Below are 24,932 nucleotides of genomic sequence, written 5' to 3'. Positions count from 1 at the left end.
TACTCGGTAATCACGGGAGGACATAGTTAAGTAATAGGGGTAACATTTGCTACCCCTCAACTTTTACGACGTAGTGCAATTTATTTATTTTTCATTTTTTATATTATGTTACCCCTGGGAAAAAAATTTATGTTACCCCTAAGATTGTTTTAGGCTAACCATAAAAGAAAATTGGGTTTTTATTGAAAGCCTAACCGCAAATTTATGATTAAAAAACCCAATAATAAACGGGTAAAAATTAAAACTCAATAACCCAGATAACTAAAACATACAAGCCTACATGGTTGGTTAAAACCTAAAAGCCCAAATGATTTGGGTTTGATTTTGAATGGAACAAATAACAGCGACACACAACGCTCAACATTATCAAGTTAGCGACCTCACCTCTGGCAACCTCCCACCTCGGCTACTCCGCCTCCCACTGCCGATTACCAAACGCCGCCACTCCACTTCCCACCGACCCACTGTTGATTGTCGACCACCTCCAAATCTCCAATGTAAGAGGGTATGTGCAATTGATTATGCGTAAAAATCTACTTTTAAATTCTAATTAATTATGTGCAAATTGCAATTGTTTATGGTGTACATTGAATCATTGATGGTTTATAATTTTATATGGAATTGATAGGGTTTTATGTGCAATTGGTTTTAAATTTTCTAAAGTTTATATCATTATAATATTATATTGTTCACTTATAAATTGTTTCTAATTTTATTTTGTTCACTTGTGATTTCAGGGTTTATGTGCGGCAATTGTTTGGAAGATGAAACCATATTCTAAACATGCTCCTGTTAACAATTTATTTAAAAGAAAAGCCCTAGAAAATGATAATATTGGTCCAACTCCAAGTCCAAATATTGTTAATAATGATACGCAACAGAATAAAAATTGCTTACATCGTAGTAAATTACGGTATTTTTTTAAACGTTACCCTTGCAATTTTGGTCTAGATCCGCTATTGTTGGTAATCCATCACTAATTACAAAGACAATATTTCGGATAAGAATCCCGCATAGGATTTTTAGATGTTTGTCGGTGGGAATAACTTTTTGATGGCAACTGCTTTGTTTTGCTCTATATCTCTGAACAAGTTACTATAAATAAAAACCAGTCATCAACTGCTTTCAAATGAATATTTCGCTCTAGACCTCTAAACATCGTTGAAGTTTATCTGTTTTCACAAATGTACTTGTTTTTACAGAGATTAACGAACCTCTTTGTTTGGTTGTGACTAGTTTGTTTGTGACAACCGAGAACTTTTAGGTTAACTCCGTTAACACAAGTGTGTTATCTTTAACATTATCATAGATATTCATTATTTCATTACACTCGATTAAGGTTGATTTAGTGTATTTGTCAGTACACGAACACCCACATAACAGTACTTCGGTGAATTAACCGAATTACCGAACCGCACACGAGCCTAACCCCAAACGTTGGTAGAACATGGGAATAATATCTCGAACATAAAAAATATTAATGTAATTTTGTGGACTTATATGTTACTTGACTTAATGGTTAGTTGTTTCTCGTAATTGCGAGAGAATGTGCGTTTTTGTGTGATCTAGCATTTATAAAATTGAAGTTTACTCTAATTTTTATAAACAAATTAGTGCGTTTTTGTGTGATCTACAATAACCTGCACATACCGATGCCAAATAGGACCATTCTTGAGTCTAGGATCATCTACTGGATGTGTAGACGATCCACACAAATTTCTTAATTTTTCATGAACCCTAACTTTGTTTTTGCAAATTTTAATGTAGATGGGTAAAGCCGAGTTTTCTGATCAGAAAATAAGGTCTATTATGAAGACTATAACTTGATCAATTTTGGGATCTAGGACATGAAATTTTTACAACAGGTACTCCTAAGAGTTTATGAGACATTCCAATTGGCCTTGCATTAATTGAAGGGACGTAGATTTTTTTTATAAATTTAATGATAAACTGTCACCAGAAAACGACGCTTTTGACCTTTATGTAATGTTGAATTTTAATTTTCTATAAACCTTTAGACCTCAAGAAAATTGCACAAACCCACATGGACTATTTGGCATATCCCATAATATAATCGTAAATTTTCTGCATCATTTAATATTTTAAGTAAAATGTACAAACTGACTCAAAAACTGAAGTTGTAGTATGTTTGCTCAAAACTTTTTGTTAACACTAGAGTTTACTTCTGTTTGACTATGCAAAGGGTAATTAGGAGGTGAAACTTAAACAAATGTCATCATACATGTTATTTGATGTGTTCTATAGCTTTACTTGATTTCATGAATATGAATTAACGTTAAGTCACTTAATAAATCACCAACGAGTCGTCGAGTCAACTTGTGCTAAGTTAGTCAAACATGCGAGTCTTTTCTAAAATATTAAAACAACGACATTGTTTGGATTACTTAGGTTTTGAGAACCAACACGAACATACACTAACAGACATTACATGTTATAGTGGTTAACTGGACACCTACTCTTTGTCTTTTGCATTTTCGGATTTCTTTGTAAACAATGAGTTTCACTACTATTTGCTTATATGTTTTCTGGAAGAAACAAGAGCACTGCTTAGTTAATGTATTTCTTTTATATCACTTATGTACTAAATGCACATAATATCACGAAAGTCCTTACACACTGATCCATTAATATGGGATGACAAGGTAATATTTGGTAGTACTACTGGGCTCGACAAACCCCACACGGTGCTGGGAACCAGATGTGAAACATTGACCTAACTCAAGTACCATGTTTGTGATAGACGTGGTGGAAGGCACCAAAACACAACAGTCAGCTTCGGTTCACTTGTTTAGTAATTTGCAAACAGGCTATCTACCTATTGATATATCAGAATTATATATTTTCTAAAAACAATCCTTAAGATTTAAAACTTATGAACTCACCAACTTTGTGTGCAGGACCGTCCCTGAGAATGATATAAAAGTTTTGGGCCTCGTGCGAGACAAAAAAATTGGGCCCCCTCCCTATAATATAAACTCATCAATCATATATCAAAAAAACCATAATACGACGCTAATTGTGATAAAATAAACAAAACAAAAATAGTATAACAAAATGGTCAAACTTACTTGTTTAAACAAATCGTGACACTCCTAGCGTTTTTGGAAGTAAAGCTCTCGATCAAGTATTTATAATCCATACCGATTCTTTTTTATATTTCAATGTATCATAATTATCCATATTCATAAAGTCAAATTAGCATTGATTAAAAACAAGAAATCCTAGTTTTATCTTACAAATAAATTGATACACCTAACATTAGTTTCAACACTCTTTGGACAAGCAAAAATAACTAACATTTGAATCTTCTTTAGCAAAAAGAATTGTAATATATGTGTAAACATATCCAAATTAGTTTGGCAACACGAACCTTGTCATACAAATAAAATAAATAGAACTAGATATTGAGTTCTTCTAAGTTTATATTGTAAATGGTTAAATGAGAAACGAGAAATAAAAAACCTACAAATTTAAACACGTAAACATGTAAAGTTTGTTTTGTAAATTGTTAAATAGAAGAAAAAAAATCAAAGAACATACAAATTTATGAAGACCTAAATTTAAAATTGAAAAATCAAAATCAAAATTAAAACTAAAACTAAAAAGTACGAGTTTGCGTCACAAAATTAAACCTAAAACAAAAAAGTATGAGTTTCTTCCGGTTAATAAAAATTAGCCTAGAAAACAAAAGAAATTTGAAAAACTTAGAACACAAAAGACTTATCGTGGGATTCGAACCCGGAATAATCAGTTCAACACATAATTTCGGCATCCATTAAGAGAGAGAATTTATTTATTATGTTTCTACATCGAATTTATATATTAAAAACATATATATTTTTAAATAATTTTGGGCCTCTAGATGCTTTGGGCCCTGCGCGGTGGCACCTCTCGCACAGGCCCAAAGCCGGCCCTGTTTGTGTGACATACTTTAGTATGTTCTTCCATAGGTCGCTAAGGCATGATATTTGGATCATCGCATCTTATGCACATTGGAGCATCATTCTTATCTATTTAAACTATTTTTTTCCTACAATATTCAGATAACTGTTGGTTTTGTCATGTCTGGATTTTGATACTTTTGCTTACATTGTCAAACTTAAACTTATGTTACTTTCATTTTGAAATTGTTAAAACATTATCACTATTCGTGTTGAATGTGGTATTTAAGTATTTTTTTTTAATTATTTATGAATGGTTCAACATGATTAGCGGCTGGATCTTGGTTTGTCACACGCCTCGCGGTAAAACCACGCACGTAAAATTTGAGGGTGTGACATTGTTGGTATCCCACATGTGGTCTTTGAAACCTCGTGGCCTCGTCTATGCAAGGGGCAACCGTGTGTTTGATGATCCAGTTTTCTACATTTGCGCACAGACTATGTGGAATTTATTTAGAATTTACAAGAAAGGTGTTTTTTTTTTCAAAAGTTATCGGAACCGTGCATAACATGGTTTTGTAAAATTTACAACCAAAGTAGTGTTACAATAAATTTCTTCCAAGTGCATACATATATAATATCTCTGTGTTAAAATTTATCGTGCGAAAAAAACACCTTACATTATATGGATGTGTGCATATCATGGTTTTGTAAAATTTACAACTTAAGTTTTTTTGAACGGCCGACACAATTTTTATTCATTGTAGCAAGGAGCTACCACCAAATATACAACGTTTAAACCAAGAACCATTACACAACACCAAATGCTATTACATTAGATCAAAGTGCTTAAATTAAAATGACTCCAATCCTCCCAAGATAACGACTCCACTTTTGACCTGCTTTTGACCCATAAAAACGTCATCGATTTGATCTCGTCCAAATTCCTCGTCGTGTTTGGATTGAGTTGCCGAAAAACGACTTCATTTCTAGACTTCCAAATGCTCCAAAAAGTCACCAAAACGAGAGCATGTATTACTTTCCTTCTTTTCCTCGAGCCCGAGCTTGAAACATGTAGTGTGAGCAAATCATTTATTCCAAATGCAATGATCGGTGGGATCATACACCATGCCGCCAAATTCTGCCATATTGTTTGCGCATAATGACACGAGACAAAGACGTGATCACATGTTTCTTCATAATCACCACAGAAAACGCAGAAAAGATTCTGAACCGGGATATTTCGTCTAACCAAAGCACACTTCGTCGGCAACCTTTCCATCTCCGCTCGCCATGCTACTATTCCGACCTTTTTGGGTACCCAGTTATTCCACTCAAAAACACGTTCGGGGCTGATACGATTAACAGAACTAAGCAGTTTCTTTATACTTGAAACAGAGAACTTACCATCCTTTTCATGTTTCCACTTCCATATATCTGGGCCGGTTGAACTAACCCACCCATCGAGCATAATTATCAGCTGCTGAAGCTGATTTGCAGCTTCTGGATCAAGTACAGGCCGAGCCCAGGCCCAGCTTAAAGTCAGCCCAGAACTTCCACGACCGCACCGATCGGCTACCAAGCATTGTTTTACCGATTCCTCCTTGAATAGGGCTGGGAATTTAGCATATAACGGCAATTGATCCAACCATATATCCAGCCAAAAAAATACATTTTTTCCGCTGCACACTTCCGCTACAAAGTCCTGGTGTAGATCGATATTTGCATCCATTAATGACTGCCTTACACTGTGAATACTCTTCCACGGCCCCGGCACCGAAACCTTCACCGGGATGTCGTTCCATACCCTTGACCTATGATGGATTGCCCAAACAATCCGTCATCACAACCCTTTTTTTTCTGTTTTAAAACGCCACCACCACTTCGCCAGCATAGCCAAGTTTGCATCCCTAAGAGAGCCAAAACCCAACCCCCCATATTCCACTGGGGCGATCGTTTTATCCCAAGCAACCCAGTTCATTTTCGCCTTTTCTTCCGACCCGCCCCAAAAAAAGACCCGTCTAATCTTGTCTAACGCATCAAGAACTTAATTGGTGCTTTAAACAAAGAGAAATAATAGGTTGGTAGTGAGTTTAACACCGATTTTATAAGTGTTATTCTCCCACCATAGGAAAGCGTTTTAGCTTTCCATATTGATAGTCTACTCTTGAATGTATCAAGCACCGGTTTCCAATTTCGAGCCAGATTCATATTCGCTCCTACCATTAAACCAAGGTGTTTAAATGGAAACGTACCTTGTCTACATCTAAGAAAGAGGGCCGCATCTTGAACCTCCTCTTCTCCAACTCCCACTCCAAATATGCTGCATTTAGCTAAGTTTACTTTCAACCCAGAAGCTAGGTAGAAGCATCTCATAATCCGTCTTAAATTGACAGCATTTGCCCTCGACCATTCGCCAACAAACATCACATCGTCTGCATATATCAAATGAGATAGAACTGGCCCCTCACTAGAGATGTTAATCCCTTTGAACAGCCCAATAGACACTGCTCTTTTCATTATTCCGGTGAGGGCCTCCATAACAATGACAAATAAGAAAGGTGAGAGTGGATCACCCTGACGTAGACCCCTAGAACAGTCAAACTCTCTCGTTGGTGACCCATTTACCAGAACAGAGGCTCTGGCAGAATACAGCGTGGCCATAACCCATCCCCTCCACCTACTTGGAAAGTTCATTTGCGCCATAATCGAATCAAGAAAGCTCCAGTTAACAGAGTCATACGCCTTATTAAAGTCCACTTTAAAGAACATCCCGTTTCTCTTTGTCTTTTTTAACCAACTGAGCACCTCATTGAGAATAAGTGGACCATCCATGATATTCCTTCCGGCCATAAACGCTGATTGTTGCTCCGAAATCAATTTTCCCAGTAACCCTTTTAGCCGATTCACAAGAACCTTTGATATCACTTTGTTTATCACACCAATTAGACTAATTGGCCTAAAATCCGCCGGGCTCAACGGATCTTTGACCTTGGGGATCAACGCTATGAAGGATGAGGTACAGCTTTTATTCAGAGAACCTGTTTCATAAAATTGGTTAAATAGTTTCACGAAATCCTCTCGGAATCCCGACCAACACCTTTTAATAAACTTAAAATTGAAACCATCCGGTCCTGGTGCTCGATCCCCTTCACACTCCCATATTGCATCTTTAATTTCCTCCACAGAAAAAGGGCATTCCAACATAGCTGCCTCATTGTCCGAAATGGTAGCCAGATTTGGACATACCAATCCCGGTCTATTAGGCATTGGTTCCTTGAACTGATGATCAAAGAATTCAAACAACGCTTCCTTGATAGCCAAAGGGTTCGTAACCCATACCCCATCAATCAACAATCCATTCAATCTATTTGTAGAGATATTCGCGTTAATGATGTGATGGAAATAGGCAGAATTTTCATCACCATCTATGGCCCACTTGGACCTAGATTTTTGCCTCAAATCAAGTTGCTTTAAACGGTCGAATTCAACCACATAGTTTTTACACTCGGCTCTTTCCGCCAACTCTTCTTCCAGGAGCAATCTTTCCTCCGCCAAATTTTCGATGCTAACCAATCTCCTCTTTTTCCTACCATAAATGCCCTCCCGAACTTCCTTTTCCTCCTTTAGCCAGGCCTTGATTTTATTTTTTAACCACCTCAACTTAATTGCAAGAGCAAGTTCCTCCGGGCCCGAAAAAGAGAAATCACTGCAAATCTGTACGGCGTAGCTAGCAAAACCCGGGTACTCAAACCAAGAGTTAAAGAACCTGAATGGTATATGACCGAAATCAGACTGAACAGTTGACAGGACGATTGGCCGATGATCCGACGCACCTCTGTCTAAAGCTAGAACTGTTGCATTAGGCCACTGCTCTCTAAACCCCAAACACACCAGGAAACGATCCAGCTTACTAAGCTTTTGCCCATTGTCTGATATGTATGTGAAATTGCCCCCACCCATGTTAAATTCAACCAACCCAGCGGAGAGGATAAACTGATTGAAAGCTTCAGCGTTTACTTCAGAGAATTCAGAATTCATACGCTCACTAGCGTCCCGCACTTCGTTAAAATCACCCATCACAACCCATAAACCTTGTAGTGCGTTTTTTACACCCAAAATTTCTGACCACACTGACCGCCTACTTGCAGCATCATTGGGAGCATACACATTCATGTAATTAATTCTACACCCTGAGGGCATCAAATGACAAGAAATCACAATAAAGAATCTATTTCGGACTATATCAACACACCTGAATAAAGACGGACACCATAAACAAGCCAAACCACCTGATCTACCTTGTGAGTTAACCGCAGCTAGATGAAACTCGGACCTACCCCAGAACTGATTGAACATGAACGAATCAGAATCCTGCAGCTTCGTTTCCTGAATAGCAATAAAATGTAACCCATGACTAGTTTTGAGACCCCGAATCCACTCCGACTTCCGACTGTTCCTGACCCCCCTAATATTGATTGAAAGACAATTCATCGAGAACCATTTTGAACACCTTCATCAACAACAAGCATCTCTGTCGCAGCCTCGAAACCATTAAGATCCACACCAATGAGAGCCCCAACCCTAATTGTGTCCTCTACCTCTTCATCGACATCCTGGTTCGGAACCGGTATCCTCGTATCTTCATCCTGCCCGTCTCCCAAAAAGTTGCCCTCTGTCTCCATGTTACCTGTTTGAACTACTGGGGTACCAGTACCCTCTTTGGGGATCGGAGGCGTTGCACTGTTAATACCCGAATACTCCCGAACAGGAGTATTAAGATCCAAAGGTTCTCTGTCATTCATACCAGAGTGATTAAAAATACGCTGTGAAGGACCCTGTGTTGATCCGATGGAGGGTGGGCTTCTTTCACCTCTGTTTCTTTTACCCAAGTTTATTGCCGACATTGGGCCCAATTCATCTAGCCCATCATTTGAGCCATTGCAGTGAATATCAACTCCAGCGACAAAAGGCCCATTATTTTGCATACCCAAATTAACCTCACTTGGCCCACCACAATCCTCTTTGTTTGACTGATCTGACACTGGCGCGTGTGACTCATCATTATTCCGCACGTGCGCCGCCCCCAGCTCTTCCCCATGCACGTCATGAATACCCACGTCTGCATTAACACCCCCAGTCCCTTGGGCTTCCAACGACTCTTGATTTCCAACTGTTTGATCTCCGATTACCGGAGCATCTTCCGGCCGATCATTCCTCCGATCAACATCCTGACTCCGATCTACGTTCTCCATTCCTTGCCTTAGCTCTCCCTCCTCCAAATCCTCCATATCTTCTAACTCCACTTCTTCCGACTCCATGTCTGAATCCGAGTTTGACTCACAACCATTATCCTGGGAATCCAACACTGAATCATCATCCCTAACTGGTTGCCATTGGTCAGTAGACTCCACTACCCAGATTGCGGTTGTTCTATTATTCCACTTAATGACCACAGCTTCATCGATCTTGGACGCTTGGGACGTAATTACCTTAACCGAAGCCAGGGAGTTATCCTCCTTCTGCCACGAAAAGGATGATTTTTCTACTACTTCCCCAAATAAACCCCCTATGTTATCGAACAGGGTGTTATCTCGGATCATGAACGGTACACCAGTGATGTTAAGGGTCGCCATCCTGCTAAAAGGGATATCCTCCCCCAACCATAAGTGGTATTTTGAGAACATCTTTTTGAAAAAACTGACGTATAACTCCATGCACATATTGGCCATTGCTTTATCCCTGAAAGTTAGCAAATAAGTCACTCCACCAGCGAACGATAATCCAACTTCCGTCATACCTTCATCCTCCATTGCCTGTTTCATTTCTCTTATTGTCATAACATCTTTGGCATACCCGAGCACTGACCTCCCAACACAATGAAGGGGATATAATGAACCCTTCCCTTGTACAGTAATAACTTTAGTCCCATGACTTTCTACTACAGGTTTTTCTTTGAACAAGTCAGCAAAAGACCTCCCCTCGTGAATACCCGGTGCATGTTTAAGGCCTTGATCAGATGACTGTTGAGGATTTTGGGGACCTCCTGCATACTTATTTACTCCCGAGTTGTTCTCGTTCCTTTGTTTCCCATTTTTCGGCCTCCATTCACCCCGACCCAACATGTCAGGGGTATAGTTAATCTTCTTGTGCTCTTTATCATACTTAGCCAACGAAACTGTAACCTTCATATCAAACATCCTAACTGTATTCATAGACACCAGTGTTTCCTTCATATTCGCCACGCCAACGTATCGTACAAATCCAAAGCACCTACCTCTGGAGTCTCTTTTCCGAGCCACGTATACATCCGATACAAATCCAAACGGTCGGAATGCCCTCCACATAACGTTTCTTGTAACTTTATCCGAGATATTCTGCACTAGAAAGGTCCATTCCACACCATCTCCCCTACTCCGGTTACTCTTCCGGTTCTGAACATCATGCCACGGACCACCATAATCATGTTCTCCACCACCATCTTCCGGCAAAGCCATTTTGTGATACCACCACACCCGACAGTACAGAATCACTCCCCTAACACCTCCAAAAAAGCAAACGAAACAGTGGCAACTCAACCCTAAGGGTGTTAATGGGATTCGAATCGATCTAGCTCAACTATACTCAGATAGCCGCGATCAATATCAGACCCGCTAAGCCCCGAAGAGATTCAGAAACCACTGTGGGAAGAGAGGGTAGAGGAGGATTACCACGTGTTCAGAGGGATGGAAGACGACCGAGTGAAAGAGATGCAAAGTCAAGATAGAATGCAAGGTACAAACCGAACCTACCGGGACCTCGCACGCTATTTCGACGGGCAAACTCCGATAGCACTCCGGCGACTCTTCGGTTTCTCAGGAGAGTTAGTGTTACAACTTTACATGCATATGTTGCTTCAAAATTAGAAAATACTACGCAATTAATTACAACGATACGTCTAAACCATTACCTATAGTGCGTCTAAACCTACCTTTTATTTAACATACACATATACCCTCATCATAAAACACTCTGTGTAAATCACCATAATAGAATGCGAATCAGAATATGCCTTTTTCTGTATGGTTGATATGGAAAGCTTTAAACAAAAAAAAAAAAAAAAAAAAAAAAAAATCAAAGAATACCAGCCAAGAGGAGCTTAATAATTATGAGAGCAAAGAAGGTTATGTATCTTGACATTTAAAAAACCTATTATACATTACCTTTTTTCTATACGTTATAGTTTGTATAGAACACCACTAAACATTATAAATAGTTGGTTTGTTGTTCTAAACTACATATTTGAAAGGTCATTTGCACATTGCATTCTAAATTCTTTCAGAAGAATGTCGTCTCCTACGAATGATTTTTTTATGAACCCTAGTCGATTGAAGAAACATATGTGTGTTCTTGATTTGAATGAATCCGTAAGACTTCTTGTTTTGTTTTTTTTTTCTACGTTTAATATGCACATTTTATTTTCATTTCATTTCATTGCTAACAATATCATTTCAGTTGTTTAATAATTAACTGTGACCTTATTTTTGGTTTTAGCCACCAATGGTATCATATGAGAAAGACCATATGTTGAGTGATCATGTTATTCCAAAAATCTCTTCAAATTGTTCGAATGGACTAAAAGCAAGTGTCAACATGGTTGAGGTATCTTCTACAAATTTAATGTTGTTTTAAATTTTAGGCACGATTTTTTAGATTCTTTTGATGACATTGTATTATTTAGAGAAACACCAAATGTAACAATTTAAAACACAATGAAATGTATTCTATGCATGAAATTTAAAACACACTGATTAACTTTCTTGGTATTGTGTTTTAACTTTCATGCCTATAATACATTTCATTATGTTTTAAATTGCTACGTTTTGTGTTTTTCTATGTAATACCATGCAAAAATAAATAAATAAATAAATAAAAAAAAATCTAAAACAACATTCATAAAAATTAAAACACAATGCATATATAGACTTCTTACACTTTTTAGGAGTTTTGTACTTTGTAGCTAACTCCTAGCCTATGCATGGGGTAAGCAAATGGTCACTACTTAAGAGGGCATGTTATGTTATGTTTGCATGCGTATATTAGATGCAACTATACGTAATCGCTTACCCATACAACATCGCTCCTTGCTACAAAGACACACATGTTTAAGACCTTGAGTGCCTTTATATATATGTTTTAATACTTTGTTGGTTATAATTGATAAACAAGGAAGCATTAGCAACCATCCCATTATCATTCAAGAGGCAAGAGACATCAAAGAGTATCTTGGTTGTAGAGAAGGTAAGCATAATTAATTTACAGTTTGGATATCAATTTGTACTAGTTTGATAAAATTTACTATTTCAACTTCTAGAATTTAATGTCTTATTACTTAATAGACACACATATATAGAGCAAAAGGGCACTTTTAGTTAAGAAAAATTACCTAATTTAGTTCTAAAAGTCATCTTTGATTGATAGGGGATACTAACGTTAGTTCAACATCAAGAACATGATGAAGGACATGTTGAACGTCCAAAAGGAATGCATAAAAGAGGCCTAAGAACATCGTGGACCGAACATTTTGTTGATGGACACTTTGACCTTCCAACTGAATGTGTCAACTATATTCTCCTAAGGGACAAGGTAACCTTTTTTTTTTCTTTTTCAAACTGGTCGTTTGGTTCGCATAATTTTTCAGAATATAAAATAACAATGTTTTAATGAAATTGTGATTTGATGGAATTGGAATGTAATGAATTCTAAGGGAACTTGTAGTTTCCATCAAGAAGTAAAGTGACATTCCTACAAGAATTGTTTAGGTATTAAGTAGGGTTGACTACTGATAACCTGTATAAGACACGATTAGACATGTTTACTGTACACCATGCAATTTTTTTTTTTACTTTCTCAAGAATAATTAGAATTAGAAGGTCTTTGTTGGCACATAAAACATATAACTGTGTTATAGACATTGGATATAAAATAGTTAAATGAGTCGTATTCATGTTTAGAACTTGTCTTGTTCGCGTTGTCATAGACATGTTAAATCTGCTAAGACACGATTTGCCAGCCCTAGTATTAAGCCATGTATTTTGTACAGTATCGTCAACGACTACCAAGATTTGTTGGTAAAAGGCTCTCAAAAACTGATACTCGAAGATGTCATTTATCCGTGTATAATCGACTGGAGGGCTGGAGAGTCGAGACCAGAAAAAGGCCCAACAAAACTCATGACAAGGTTTGGTATTACTCGCTTCATTATTTACAAAGAACATATATATACATCTATAACAAACTGAAACCATTTGAATGCAGTTCTACCATCATAGATCATCTGGAAGGATGTTTCGATCACTGGTCGAGGTAGAGAAGTTCATCAAATACGAGATGTACCCGCCTAAACCACTTCGACTCAACAAGAAACGCACCAAAAGCACAAATTAATTGTAACGCGATTTTTAGCATTAATCTTTGACATTTAGAAGAGAACGTTTCGGTTAATATGAATTTTATGTGAAACTATAAGAAACATGGATTGTTTTTTAGTACTGAGCTTTTATAGCATTAAATCATGCACAAATTGATATTTGATTAATGGTTCACAACTTATTAGTCTTATTAAGAATTTTAAATGTATTGTAATGTACTTTGTCGTTTGTTTCAAATGAGATATTCATTAATATATATTTCTCAAACGAGTTCATTCACTTGTGATGGAGCTTCTTAAGATTGACCTACTAAAAACTTAAATGGCTGAGCTTAAATGAGTTCAAGCCTTAACCTGAGCCCAAAACTAGAGTCTGTTGGCTTAAGTTTACATACCAAACTTGACTACACTTGCAGCATAAATAAGCCTATGATTTAAGTATACAAATATAATAATTTTTATTTTATCTATAAAAAGTATATAATAAAATACTTAATAATATTATATATAAAACTATGATAAAAGTATCTAAATAACATAGCTTACTACATACACGAAAAGTTATATGTACATGTTAAATAATTAAATATTTTGATAAATAATAAACAAGCCAAACTTATAATAAGCTTAAAAAGATATCTAAAAGCTCAAGCTTTGAAGGTATAAATGAGTTGATCACGAGCTCTAATTAGGATCAACTCATTTACACCCGTCCTTAGCTTAGTACGTGTAAACAGAAGATAGTATTGTGCCTTGTATGGATCGATCTTGTAAACATGTTAAATAGAAGATAGTCATTATCATAATCAACATCATACTAAGGTAGAGTCTGAGGAGGGTAAGATGTAGACAGTCTTATCTCTACGGCTCTACCCGTAGGAACACAGAGGCTGCTTCCAGTGAGACCCCCCCGGCTCGCACTACTAGAAATCTGGCAATTTCTGACCAAAATTTTCGACAAAACAAATTTGGTCGGAAAATTCCGACCAGTTTCCGACAGAATACCAACAAAAAGAAAAACAAATTTTAGCGGCTATTTTCCGACAATTTACCGACCAAAAAAATATAGTCCGAAATTTGAAGGAAAGTTTCGACGAAGTTCTGACCAAAAAAACAATAAAAGAAAAAATATGTGGTCAGAAAATGGTCGGCAAACTTAAATAAATAAAAAATAGAAAAACGTTTGTTATAGTTTTGTTTTCTAATTATTGTATATATTGTGTGAGAATGTGTGCACTTGTATCTATGTGTCTATATGTACGTCAGTGTATACACAAACACACACATGTATAGTGATACAAGCAAGTTTTAAATAATCGATCCCGATAGTACACACAGGCGTCCGTATATGTATAATACATATAAGTTGGTAAAATAAAAAAACATTTCATGTATAGTTATGGAGCGCAAATAGGGGAACCGAAAAAATAACGTTTAAAACTCTAAAACGAAAATAAAAAAAAATGGTCGAAACTAGTCGGAAATAGTCATCGGAATGTTGTCGGAAAAATGTAGTCAGAATTTACTCGGAATTTTGTCGGAACTTTTAACATCTTTTTTTGTTGGAAATATGTAGGAAATGGTCATCAGAACGTTGTCGGAAAAGCTTACCGACTAGATTTTTCCGAGAAAAGCCAGTTTGTCGGAAATAGGCGTGTTTTTTAGTAGTGTCGATAATGGTTTGTATCAAGCCTTGGACATAAGGACATAACGCTCGGCAATTGAGACAAACGCAGTGTATGTATCCCCATTGTCATTCGACTATCAATGTTACCACATGATGCATGATTAACCATCCTCTCTTTTAACGTTATTTTTATGAAATTAGTAAAATAACGTTAAAATTTGTGCACTTTCACTTTTGCCCCCCGAGCGCCCACACATATACACATTATATGCGCATGCCGTAAGCGGGACGTTTAAATAGAAGATAGTATTTTCCTTATTATGATCAGTACAACATCAGGTTTTTAGATAACAAAAAATATAATGAACATAAAACGACTAGATCTTCCCAAATCGATTCTTGTAGTAGGCAAGCATGATGGCTCTTGGAGGCAACATCTCCTTGACAACTTGACAATTGACAAACCCCTCAGCCCATTCGGTTATTTTTGGAAACTTGCTTCTTGTCACAAGTTTCATTTCGGTTGCTTCTTCCAATAGTTGAAGCCAGTAGGCTATAAAATCAGCAGCAATATCAACCAGGTTGATGTTATCACCTCCAAAGAACTTCTTGCCTTTGAGTTCGAGTTCATCCTCTAATATTTGCAACTGCTCACAAGCTTCTGTAATAACCTGCTCCTCCTCACCTTTGCTGCTAAAAACCTTGTATAATGCAGGAATACACTGCAGAAACCATATCATTATTTTATGTAAGAGTTAAATAATTATTTTAAAACAAGTTTCTGACAAGCAGAAAATAATATAAAAAATAGTTTAGTGACTTTTTTCGTTTATTTTAAGTCCACCAATGGACTTTAATATTTATGAGAAGTTGATCCAAGAGTGGGCAGACTCTTATATGGACTAGCTCGACAAGAAAAAGAGTATTAGAAAATATATATTGCTTTTTCATGGTATTAACTCTTTCTAACAAATTCATTCGGGAAAAATTAGTACCTTATCATCAATAAATTTCGCCCAGAATCGAGCGGCAGCCTTCTCATAAGGATCCTGAGGCAAAATGGGAACCCGTTCCCAGACATTGTCTAAGTACTCAACGATCACTAAAGACTCCAAGATCGGATTTCCGTTGTGCACCAACACAGGTACTTTTTTATGTACAGGATTGTAGTTGAGAAGGGCGCCACTCTTGTTTTGGAGATCTTCTTCCATGTTTTTGTATTTGATTCCCTTCATATTTAAAGCAATTTTCACGCGGCAAACAAAAGGACTTCGTCCATCTGCATACAACGTCACTTCATCCGCCATTTCTGATGATCTCATTCTATCAGCAACGCATATAAGCGTAAATTAGGGATGTACGATTCATATAAATACTATAGACTACCAACGAGGGAATGTGTCGTGTGGAATTGTCAATGAAATATTCAAAGACGAATACAAGTTGGATTCAAATTTGATAATTCTAGTGCCATGTTGGAGTTATTTTAAAGAAATTGAAAGGTAAAAAAGTTAAAAAAATTAAGGCCAAGTCATGCTAATGGAATTAATAGGAGTCTTGTGAATTTAGGGGTGCAAACGAGCCGAGCTGCTCGCGAGCTACTCGAGCTCGGCTCGAAAAAAAGCTCGAACGAGCCAAGCTTAAACGAGCTCGAGCCCGAGCCTAAAACAAGCTCGTTTAGTAAACGAGCCCGAGCCCAAGCTTCGCTTATCAAGCTCGAGCCGGCTCGCGAGCCTGATCGAGCTTTCTGTTTATATATTTCTTTTATTAATATATAAAACGTATATGTATATAATAATACTTACCATTTATATAAATATAAAAAATAACTAAATTATATGTATAATAATAATTATAACTAATATAAAATAATTAATAAATACTAAAGGAGTCGAGTCCGAGCCGAGCTCGATTTTGAAAAATTACCTTCGAGCCGAGCTCGAGCTTTAGAAATAGAGCTCGAATCGAGCCGAGCTCGAGCTTTCATATGTTAAACGAGCTCAAGCCTGGTCGAGCTTGGGCTCGGCTCGGCTCGTTTGCACCCCTACTTGTGATACAAATTTAAGTTTATTCTTGTTTTAACGTCGATGATTTACGAAGTAAAACCAAAACATAAAAATATTTATTAGGTAATTCTTATTCAATGTTAATTACAATGATGTATTCCATCTAGAAGAGGCTGAACTCAGGAATAGTGGTGGACTCATAAACTTTTTTCACGGGGTATGGAAATTTTTAAGATATCTTCAAAGATCAATCCTCCTTTATTTGCTTAAAGTCTTAAACAAAGAGAACACCTTACAATCTTACATATTACAAGTAACACAATATCGAATATAGAAACTATCACACGCTAAATAAAACAATACTTATCATAAGAGCTTCTAATTGCAACATCAACAGATGTTGTACACATAAACTGCAACTTCATATATCATAATAAAACACAATTAAATATTTATAACCGTAAGATATATCGTTACGCCTTGTTCCTTGCCTCATGGCGCTTCTTAAAATATGCAAGCAATTGTGCCCTTGGAGGTAAAGTTTCCTGGACAACTTGACAATTGAGGAAGTTATCAGCCCATTCAGATACTTTGGGGAACTTGTCTCTAGTAAAAAACTTTATTCCCTTAGCTTCTTCAACTATTTCAGGCCAATAAGCTATATAAACAGCAGCAATATCAACCAAGTTAATGTTGTCACCTCCAAAGAACTTCTGACCACTGACCCTGAGCTTGTTTTCTAGTATTTGCAGTTTCTCGTTGGCTTCTAGAACCGCTTGCTCGTTCCCATAGCTACGATGAACTTCGTATATTGCAGGATTGCACTAAACAAAAATATAAAATTAGAATCAGTTCTACCTACAAGTGGGAAACAAGATTCGAAGGAGTATACGTTTGAGTATCCTATATATAAGCTTACATAATGTTTGTTTTGTGGTAGTAAGATTTACAATAGATTACAATATGGAAAATCAAAACCGTCTTTCAAGTTTCAGTGTCTCTTTTTCATTCTTGTATTGTATTCGAATAATAATAATAACTCTAAAGGAAAAAAAATGAATTTGAATTGTTTTTGACCAAGTTTTTACGGTTTTTTCATTCGTTTTCTCACGGTTCTCGCAATATTTAGCGTTCTCATTTAAACACTCCCCTATATATATATTTATATAGGGTACGGATACTAAGAGAAGTCTACCCTATTTGAGAAACTTAAGAAACATTCTAGACCACACATTCTCCTTAAGCTTTTCGTATTATACACGTTTAAAATTGACTATATGCATGGTCCGGAATAATTCTCAAGTTTCTCAATTAGTTTAGTGTTTCTCACACAATCCTAATTATATATATATATATATATCCATATTTAGACAAGAGATTATTTCCTAAGTTGGTATATTTTTGTCCTTTAAGGGTACTTTACAAGGTCGGGGGTATGGTATACCGCCCCTGACCACATCATCGTCGTTAGTGTCCTATGGCGCCCCACACCCATCCCCTGCCCGCCATAAAGGGGGCGCTATCCAAGCTTCGTCATTGAAGTAATGATCGTTAAAGGGAAAAGCAGGTGGGACCATTCTTTTCAACCAATCAAATCTTTTTCTCTTTATTTTTTTTTTGTATTTTGTTTAATAGGGGGCTTTAAACCATTGCATGCAAGTTAAAGGGAGCGGCTTTAAAGCCACCTATGTGACATGGCGCTGATGTGGATCTGACGTGGCGTAGTAAAGCCCCTAGGTGCTTTAAACCACACCCTTAGCCTAATAGTCGGTTTGACCAGTCAACGAGAACAGTATATTATTTTTTTTTCGAACGGCAAACTTTTCTTTTTATTCTTGTTCACTGTGGGACTTGACCTTAAGGCCTTCTCCTCACAAGATGTTTAAAAGCTTTATCTTCGCCAATATATTATGAAGCTAAGTGTATGACGATTAATTAATAGCCGCCGAAGCAAAGTTTGGGCAAGATTCAAACAATATAGTATGAAGCTGTATTTTGGATGTATTGTTAGTAACAAATAGCGTATATGATATTACATCAAAAACATATAATTAAATGTCAGTCTTTTTTTATTGGGATATGATGGTAACACCATTACATCAAAAACATATAATTAAATGTCAGTCTTTTTTTATTGGGATGTGATGGTAACACCGTGGTTATATTCTCAAATATCCTACTTAAAAAAATAACACGTCAGCTGAGTGATTGATTGTCAAATCTTTTTTATTTGATTATCTTTATTCAAACATAGCTTAATTTTATTCAGTAACATGTTACTGTTCTTTCTTATTTTATGCAGAAAATAATAAATCATTTTGAATAAGCTGTCGGCATAGGAATTGAACAAAAAGTGTTTGAATGACAAATATCAAAACATGTAGAAATAAAGTAAATCTAAATATTGAGACGACATAACGAATGTTCTCACAGTTTACGTAGAGGAGCGGAACCAATGGAGGGTTGAGAGGGTTCGCTGACTTCAGGTCATTGAAACTTGTTGGTTTTTTCTATATATAAAAGTTAAGTTTTTCTTTTCTTTTCTTTTCTTTTAGGCTGTAGAAAATAGATCCCTCATTCCCCCTCCCCAAGTAAGAAGTTACAGTTCTGTAGCTATTTATGTGAACCATATATACTTACTCGTTGTGTTATAATCAGTCGAAAAAACTCAAAAACTAACTAAAAAAGCCTAAAAAACAGACCAATTTTTTTTGCATACCAATTTTCGCTATTTAAATTATATAAAAAAAACTTTTTTTTAAAAAAAAAAATTTGTTGTGCACATGTGTATGTGTATTACACATGTGTACTACAAAAAAAAATTTAATTTTTTTTATATAAAAAAGGCCTACGATTTAAAAAAAATTGAAAAAAATAAAAAAAAAATCTTTTGTGTGTTTTTAGGCTTTTTTAGTTAGTTTTTGAGTTTTCGCGATAAAAGTGGTTTTCATTTGAACCATCCCCTATATATATATTAGAGAATAATAAAATATTGTGAGACCAAAAAGAAAAAAAAACTAAATTGCTTATTTTTTTTAGTTACTGGTTTATATTTAAAAAAAATAACTTCTTAAATGCATATGTTATATATATATATATATATATATATATATATATATATATATATATATATATAATATCATTAAACTAATTTGTTTATAGGTATTTTAAACTGTAATTATTTATCTACACAAATGTAGATTATGTGTAGATAATATAACAATCATATGACTTTCATATGTGTAGGTTCCATGCATGGATCAAAATTGTTTAAGTTAATTTTAAATTTTCTTGAGAGATAATAAACATTACAGTTTAATTATTATTTTGTTGCATTCTGAAAAGCTTTAAATAAAAAACAAATAATTTATTTTGTTTTCACAATATAGTGTTCATAAATTATTGTTCGGTATATATATATACACACACACTATATTTCATATTTAAATACAATGAGATAAACTACTATTAATTTCAATAATATTGTATGCCACCCATATTTTTAAGAAGTTTGAAAAGTTTGTTTGATTGTTGTCTTTCTTGTGTTAGACTAGCACTAGTGGTCACGTATGTTTAAAAGAAAGTGTTGTCACATAAGTAAAGTTTTAGCACCACCAAAACAAAAGAGAAACTACACCCACAGTCTCACATGATTGAAAGAACATAGTGATCATGTGCATTTATAGCATTTTGTAATAATTACCTGGTTATCATTTATAAATATATAAATATATTTTGTTGATCTCTTGATGGATGAGGACATGGCTTCACTCACATGGTTGTACCACACTCTATCAGAAGTTTTAACTTTTAACCACACAATACTTGCGGCCACAATCACGCCTTTACTTCCACGCCCCATGAGGGGAAGTGTAGAACGCCGAAACGGGCTAATATCGTGGCATGCCTCACGCTCACATTCCATTACCATAACACATGGTCTTATTTTCAGGAAAAACAAAAGATATATTTATTTTATTGTCATTTGGGGAACTTTATGGTAATTAGTTTATTTTATAGAAATAAACTCATATATTACATAGGTTGAATAAAATGATATACTAAGATGATATATAATTACATTTTTTAATTAACGTTTTTAAATTGAGCAATAAAATACGAAAGAGTGAGTTAAAATAAACGATAAAAAGAATTTTGGGCTCACAGACACTTAAATTTAGCGTATAAGAATTACCGTATCAGCTATGAATTTAGCCCAAAATCGAGCATCAGCCTTCTCGTACGGATCGCAAGGCAAAATCGGAACCCCTTTCCACACGTTGTCGATATACTCAATGATCACAAGAGACTCCGAGATGGGATTACCATTGTGCACCAGCACGGGTACCTTCTTATAAACCGGATTGTACTTGAGAAGGTCCGCACTCTTGTTACTTAGATCTTCTACCACGCTTTCGTACTTGACTCCCTTCAGATGCAAAGCAAGTTTCACTCTCGACACGTATGGACTCCGTCCATCCTCGTACAACTTCACTTCATCTGCCATTTTCGACGTAACACCTGGTTTTAGGTTTGGTTTTGGGAAAGTAGGTTTGATAAGTATGTCGATAAAGGGTTCATATATATATAATGCAGAATCATGTGTTGAGAGTTTAATATGGCGTGATTAGTTCCTAGAGCAATTATTGAGACTTATGCCATGAAGACTTGTATACCATGCAGATAAGTTGTACCTTGTTATATTTTAGTTTTCATTATTTAACTACTTTTAAATTTTTAATTGTTGGGGTTCTGATTTGAGTTGGTTCGTATGTTTTTTTGAAAAGGCGACTTTAGTTAAAGTTTTATTGTTAGTTGTTATACTTTATTTGTAAGAAAGTATTAGTGGTACACATTTTATTAGTTATTAACTATTACCTTAACATAACCAAGGGTTGTTTGTTTAGCTTTTAATGAGACTCTTAATGATTCAAATCTCATACTGGTTCAGCACTTAATGGTTCAGACTGTTTGTTTCGTAAGTAGATGTCTGAATGGTTAAGACAATTGTCTCTGAATGGTTAAGTATTATACTAAGGGATGTTTGGTAGCCTCTTAATGACCATTCAGATGCTACATCTTAATGGTTTAAAACCTCTGAATGAATAAGAGGTAACCTCAAGTCTGAATGGTTAAGAGGTAACCTCTGAATGGTAAATCATCACATGTCACATTCTTCTACCTTCTCATTGGTAAAATTCTTAGTGGTTCCATTAAGAGGTAGCCTCTTAATGACCATTCAGAGGCTACCAAACAGCCCCTAAGTCTGAATGGTTACGACCTCTAATCTGAATTGGTCAGACATTTGCCTCTGAACGGTTAAGTATTCTACTGACTCTTAATGGACCTCTTACTGGTTTAACACTTAATGATTTAGACCTCTTACAGCTAGTTCAACACTTAACCATTCCGAAGTTGTCATACAGCCTCTAAGTACTAGCTCAACTGGTTATTATTTGTATTGGCCTTAAAGTTTAAGTGTAACGAAAATAAAACTAAGAAGTATATATAGGATTCGAACGAGGCTTTCACTAAAGGATCCAACAAAATGACTTTTGTTATTTTTGTCACACAAACTATCTATATGGGCAATCGAGACCTACATGATGATTCAAGTTTCGATATTACATATAAATAAATAGGGGTTCAATACAACTTGTAATATGTTTGACGTCATTATATATTATATATACATAACAAATTGTATCTTTTGAAAGATATTATAACGAATCTAAATAACGTTTTTGGAGGCACTAAACCAACTATAAAGACGGGCCTTTGAATTAGTATAAAGAAAACATCAGTTTTGTTTCAAAGTATAAATTAGGGATATAGGACAAACAACGATTGAGTGAATCGGAATATATAGAGATTACTATAAAAAAATAGACGTTCACCAACCGCATTATCCTGCGGCACCATAATTTCTCCTAGTTTAGCCTCTAATTTCTCCCCAATCCGTGACTCCATTGAGCGGGATGAGCATGTGTGACGTTATAGTTAGCGAGAATGACGATGTCGGCCTAAATTAAATATGAATTGCAAATTGCATTGAGTTGGAATTGGACCTCTTTTATTTTAAAATTGGTTCTTTAGTTGAACCTTACAATAAATATTATTTTTGTTTTGTTTATTTGGGCCTAATTCAACAATACACAAATACTATATAAAAATTGTTAAAAAAAAATTCAAAGCCCTATTTTTTTGAAACCCTAGGGCATTACCTAGATTTAAAAGCATCTAGATCTGGCCATAATTTAAATAATAAGTGACTATTGATCTTATCCATATATATTAAAGTTGAAGAACATGGTTCATGCTAACTAAAAGAAAAAAACAAAACGAATCATAATCATAATTACAACTAAAAGAAAAAAACAAACACTTAACGAATCATAATTATAATAAGTTAAGTACATTATAAAATATAAATCACGTGGTTGTTACCAGCCGACAGGTTGATTTATACATGGTTATCCGTTACTTTAATATAAAAGGGATAGTGACTAATTAATTTATCACTGGCTAATTTTGTTAGATTCTTTTGACAAACACAAAAATGGGAGTAATGGATTTAAAAAAAAAAAAATACAATATCTAAAACCTGAGAGATATAACAAGGGGTTGAAGACTCGATGCCATTGAGGTGCAATATCCACTTATTAGATTACACGGTGTGAGCGTTTACAAGCCGTGTGAAAACTTGTCAACACTGTACACATCAGCCGGGACACGGCGTGGGTCATTTGGCGTTGAGACCAAATTTGCGTTGACGTGACACGTTTCAATTGGCGGTGGAAAGATTCGAGATGGTGCAGACCGTGGTGGAAAACGCGGGTAACGACCTTAGGGAGGACGACATCATACAAGTCGCTCTCATAAACTTCAGGCACGAACACAACCGTGAATTCCGTCAGGTTTCGGCTTGGCATGTTATTAGATTTTTTTATGTCATGTGTTTTTTTAATTATGTAATGGTTTTTCTTTTTAAATACGTAATGTTTAAATATAAACATTATTTGTTTAATTACTATTATTGTATTTTTATAAATTAAGTAGATTTTATAGAATTTTTAAATATAATTTAACAATAAAAAAATGTGTCACGTGTCAATAACGCCACTCTTCCACGCCCCCTTTCTAGCGCAAGCTGACGTGTCCTCCACGTGTCAGATAACACCCATTTTTCACGAGTAAAAAGACGATCACAATTCACAAGAAAAGAGAAACTCGTTGAGATAGTTGTGGTCATTGTGGTATAAACGGTGAGAATCATCAAACTAGTCACTAGTCTTTTAAAATCAGTTCAATCGTTCTAACTTAACTATCTTAATGATCATTTTAATGAAACCTTAGCTTATCTTTTTCTATAATGACAACAATAATTATATACATAAGGCTTATATGAGCCATATATTAGTGGTGATAATCATGCCAGGTTAACGTTTTGAACTGTTAAAACGGCCCTAATACGACTCAAATATTTATTCATGCCGTGTCATGTCATACACGTACACTTAAAATAATGTTGTGTTTCGGTCGACTTATTTAATGTTTATTTGGGAATATGAGTAAATACATAGTGACGTGGTAACAATTTTAAATAACAAAATTACTTGGGCTTAAATGAAAATGGCTGAAGATTGGTTAGCTAAAACTAACGAATAAAGTTATGTGAAATAAAGAGGTGATAAAAAGGTCGGGTAATGTGTGACTGTATTGATGGGCTAATCCAAGTTTGAAGAATAAGGGCCAATGTGTTTAGGCTCAAGTCGTCTAACCAGGTTTTAACTTTGAGTTGTGTTTGATTTTTAATGTACCTTTCCTTATTGGAAATGATTGGGCCGATCTCCTGATGTGCAAAAGAGAATAGATAAAAGTGAGACTCTAAAAATTGGCCGGTAGAGGAAGAATCCTCTATTTCCAGCTACAAAAGTGTGACGGCTCCATCTTGTTTGCCCTAATAATGAGGTGAACACCTTTTTATA

The 24,932-nt window shown here is 35.6% G+C and overlaps 3 protein-coding genes across 3 annotated transcripts; all 3 read right to left on the bottom strand.

Annotated features, from left to right (window-relative positions):
- Nucleotides 1–4,737: 4,737 nt before the first annotated feature.
- On the bottom strand, nt 4,738–5,634 carry LOC110934190. Its single transcript, XM_022177375.1, has one exon. The coding sequence runs from the start codon at nt 5,632–5,634 to the stop codon at nt 4,738–4,740; it is 897 nt and encodes a 298-aa protein (XP_022033067.1).
- A 9,681-nt stretch (nt 5,635–15,315) lies between these two features.
- Nucleotides 15,316–16,245, bottom strand: LOC110937969 (probable glutathione S-transferase). Its single transcript, XM_022180439.2, has 2 exons — nt 15,934–16,245; nt 15,316–15,660 (listed from the first exon to the last, which is right to left on the bottom strand). The coding sequence occupies exons 1-2, from the start codon at nt 16,243–16,245 to the stop codon at nt 15,316–15,318; spliced, it is 657 nt and encodes a 218-aa protein (XP_022036131.1).
- Nucleotides 16,246–17,179: 934 nt separating this feature from the next.
- Nucleotides 17,180–21,512, bottom strand: LOC110937967 (probable glutathione S-transferase). The gene is made up of 2 exons (XM_022180438.2): nt 21,140–21,512; nt 17,180–17,768 (listed from the first exon to the last, which is right to left on the bottom strand). The coding sequence occupies exons 1-2, from the start codon at nt 21,449–21,451 to the stop codon at nt 17,418–17,420; spliced, it is 663 nt and encodes a 220-aa protein (XP_022036130.1). The 5' UTR covers nt 21,452–21,512; the 3' UTR covers nt 17,180–17,417.
- Nucleotides 21,513–24,932: the final 3,420 nt, after the last annotated feature.

The sequence above is a fragment of the Helianthus annuus genome, chromosome 4 (genome assembly GCF_002127325.2).
Source record: "Helianthus annuus cultivar XRQ/B chromosome 4, HanXRQr2.0-SUNRISE, whole genome shotgun sequence".
Taxonomy (NCBI): domain Eukaryota; kingdom Viridiplantae; phylum Streptophyta; class Magnoliopsida; order Asterales; family Asteraceae; genus Helianthus; species Helianthus annuus.
This window is presented reverse-complemented; position numbering and strand designations above follow the sequence as displayed.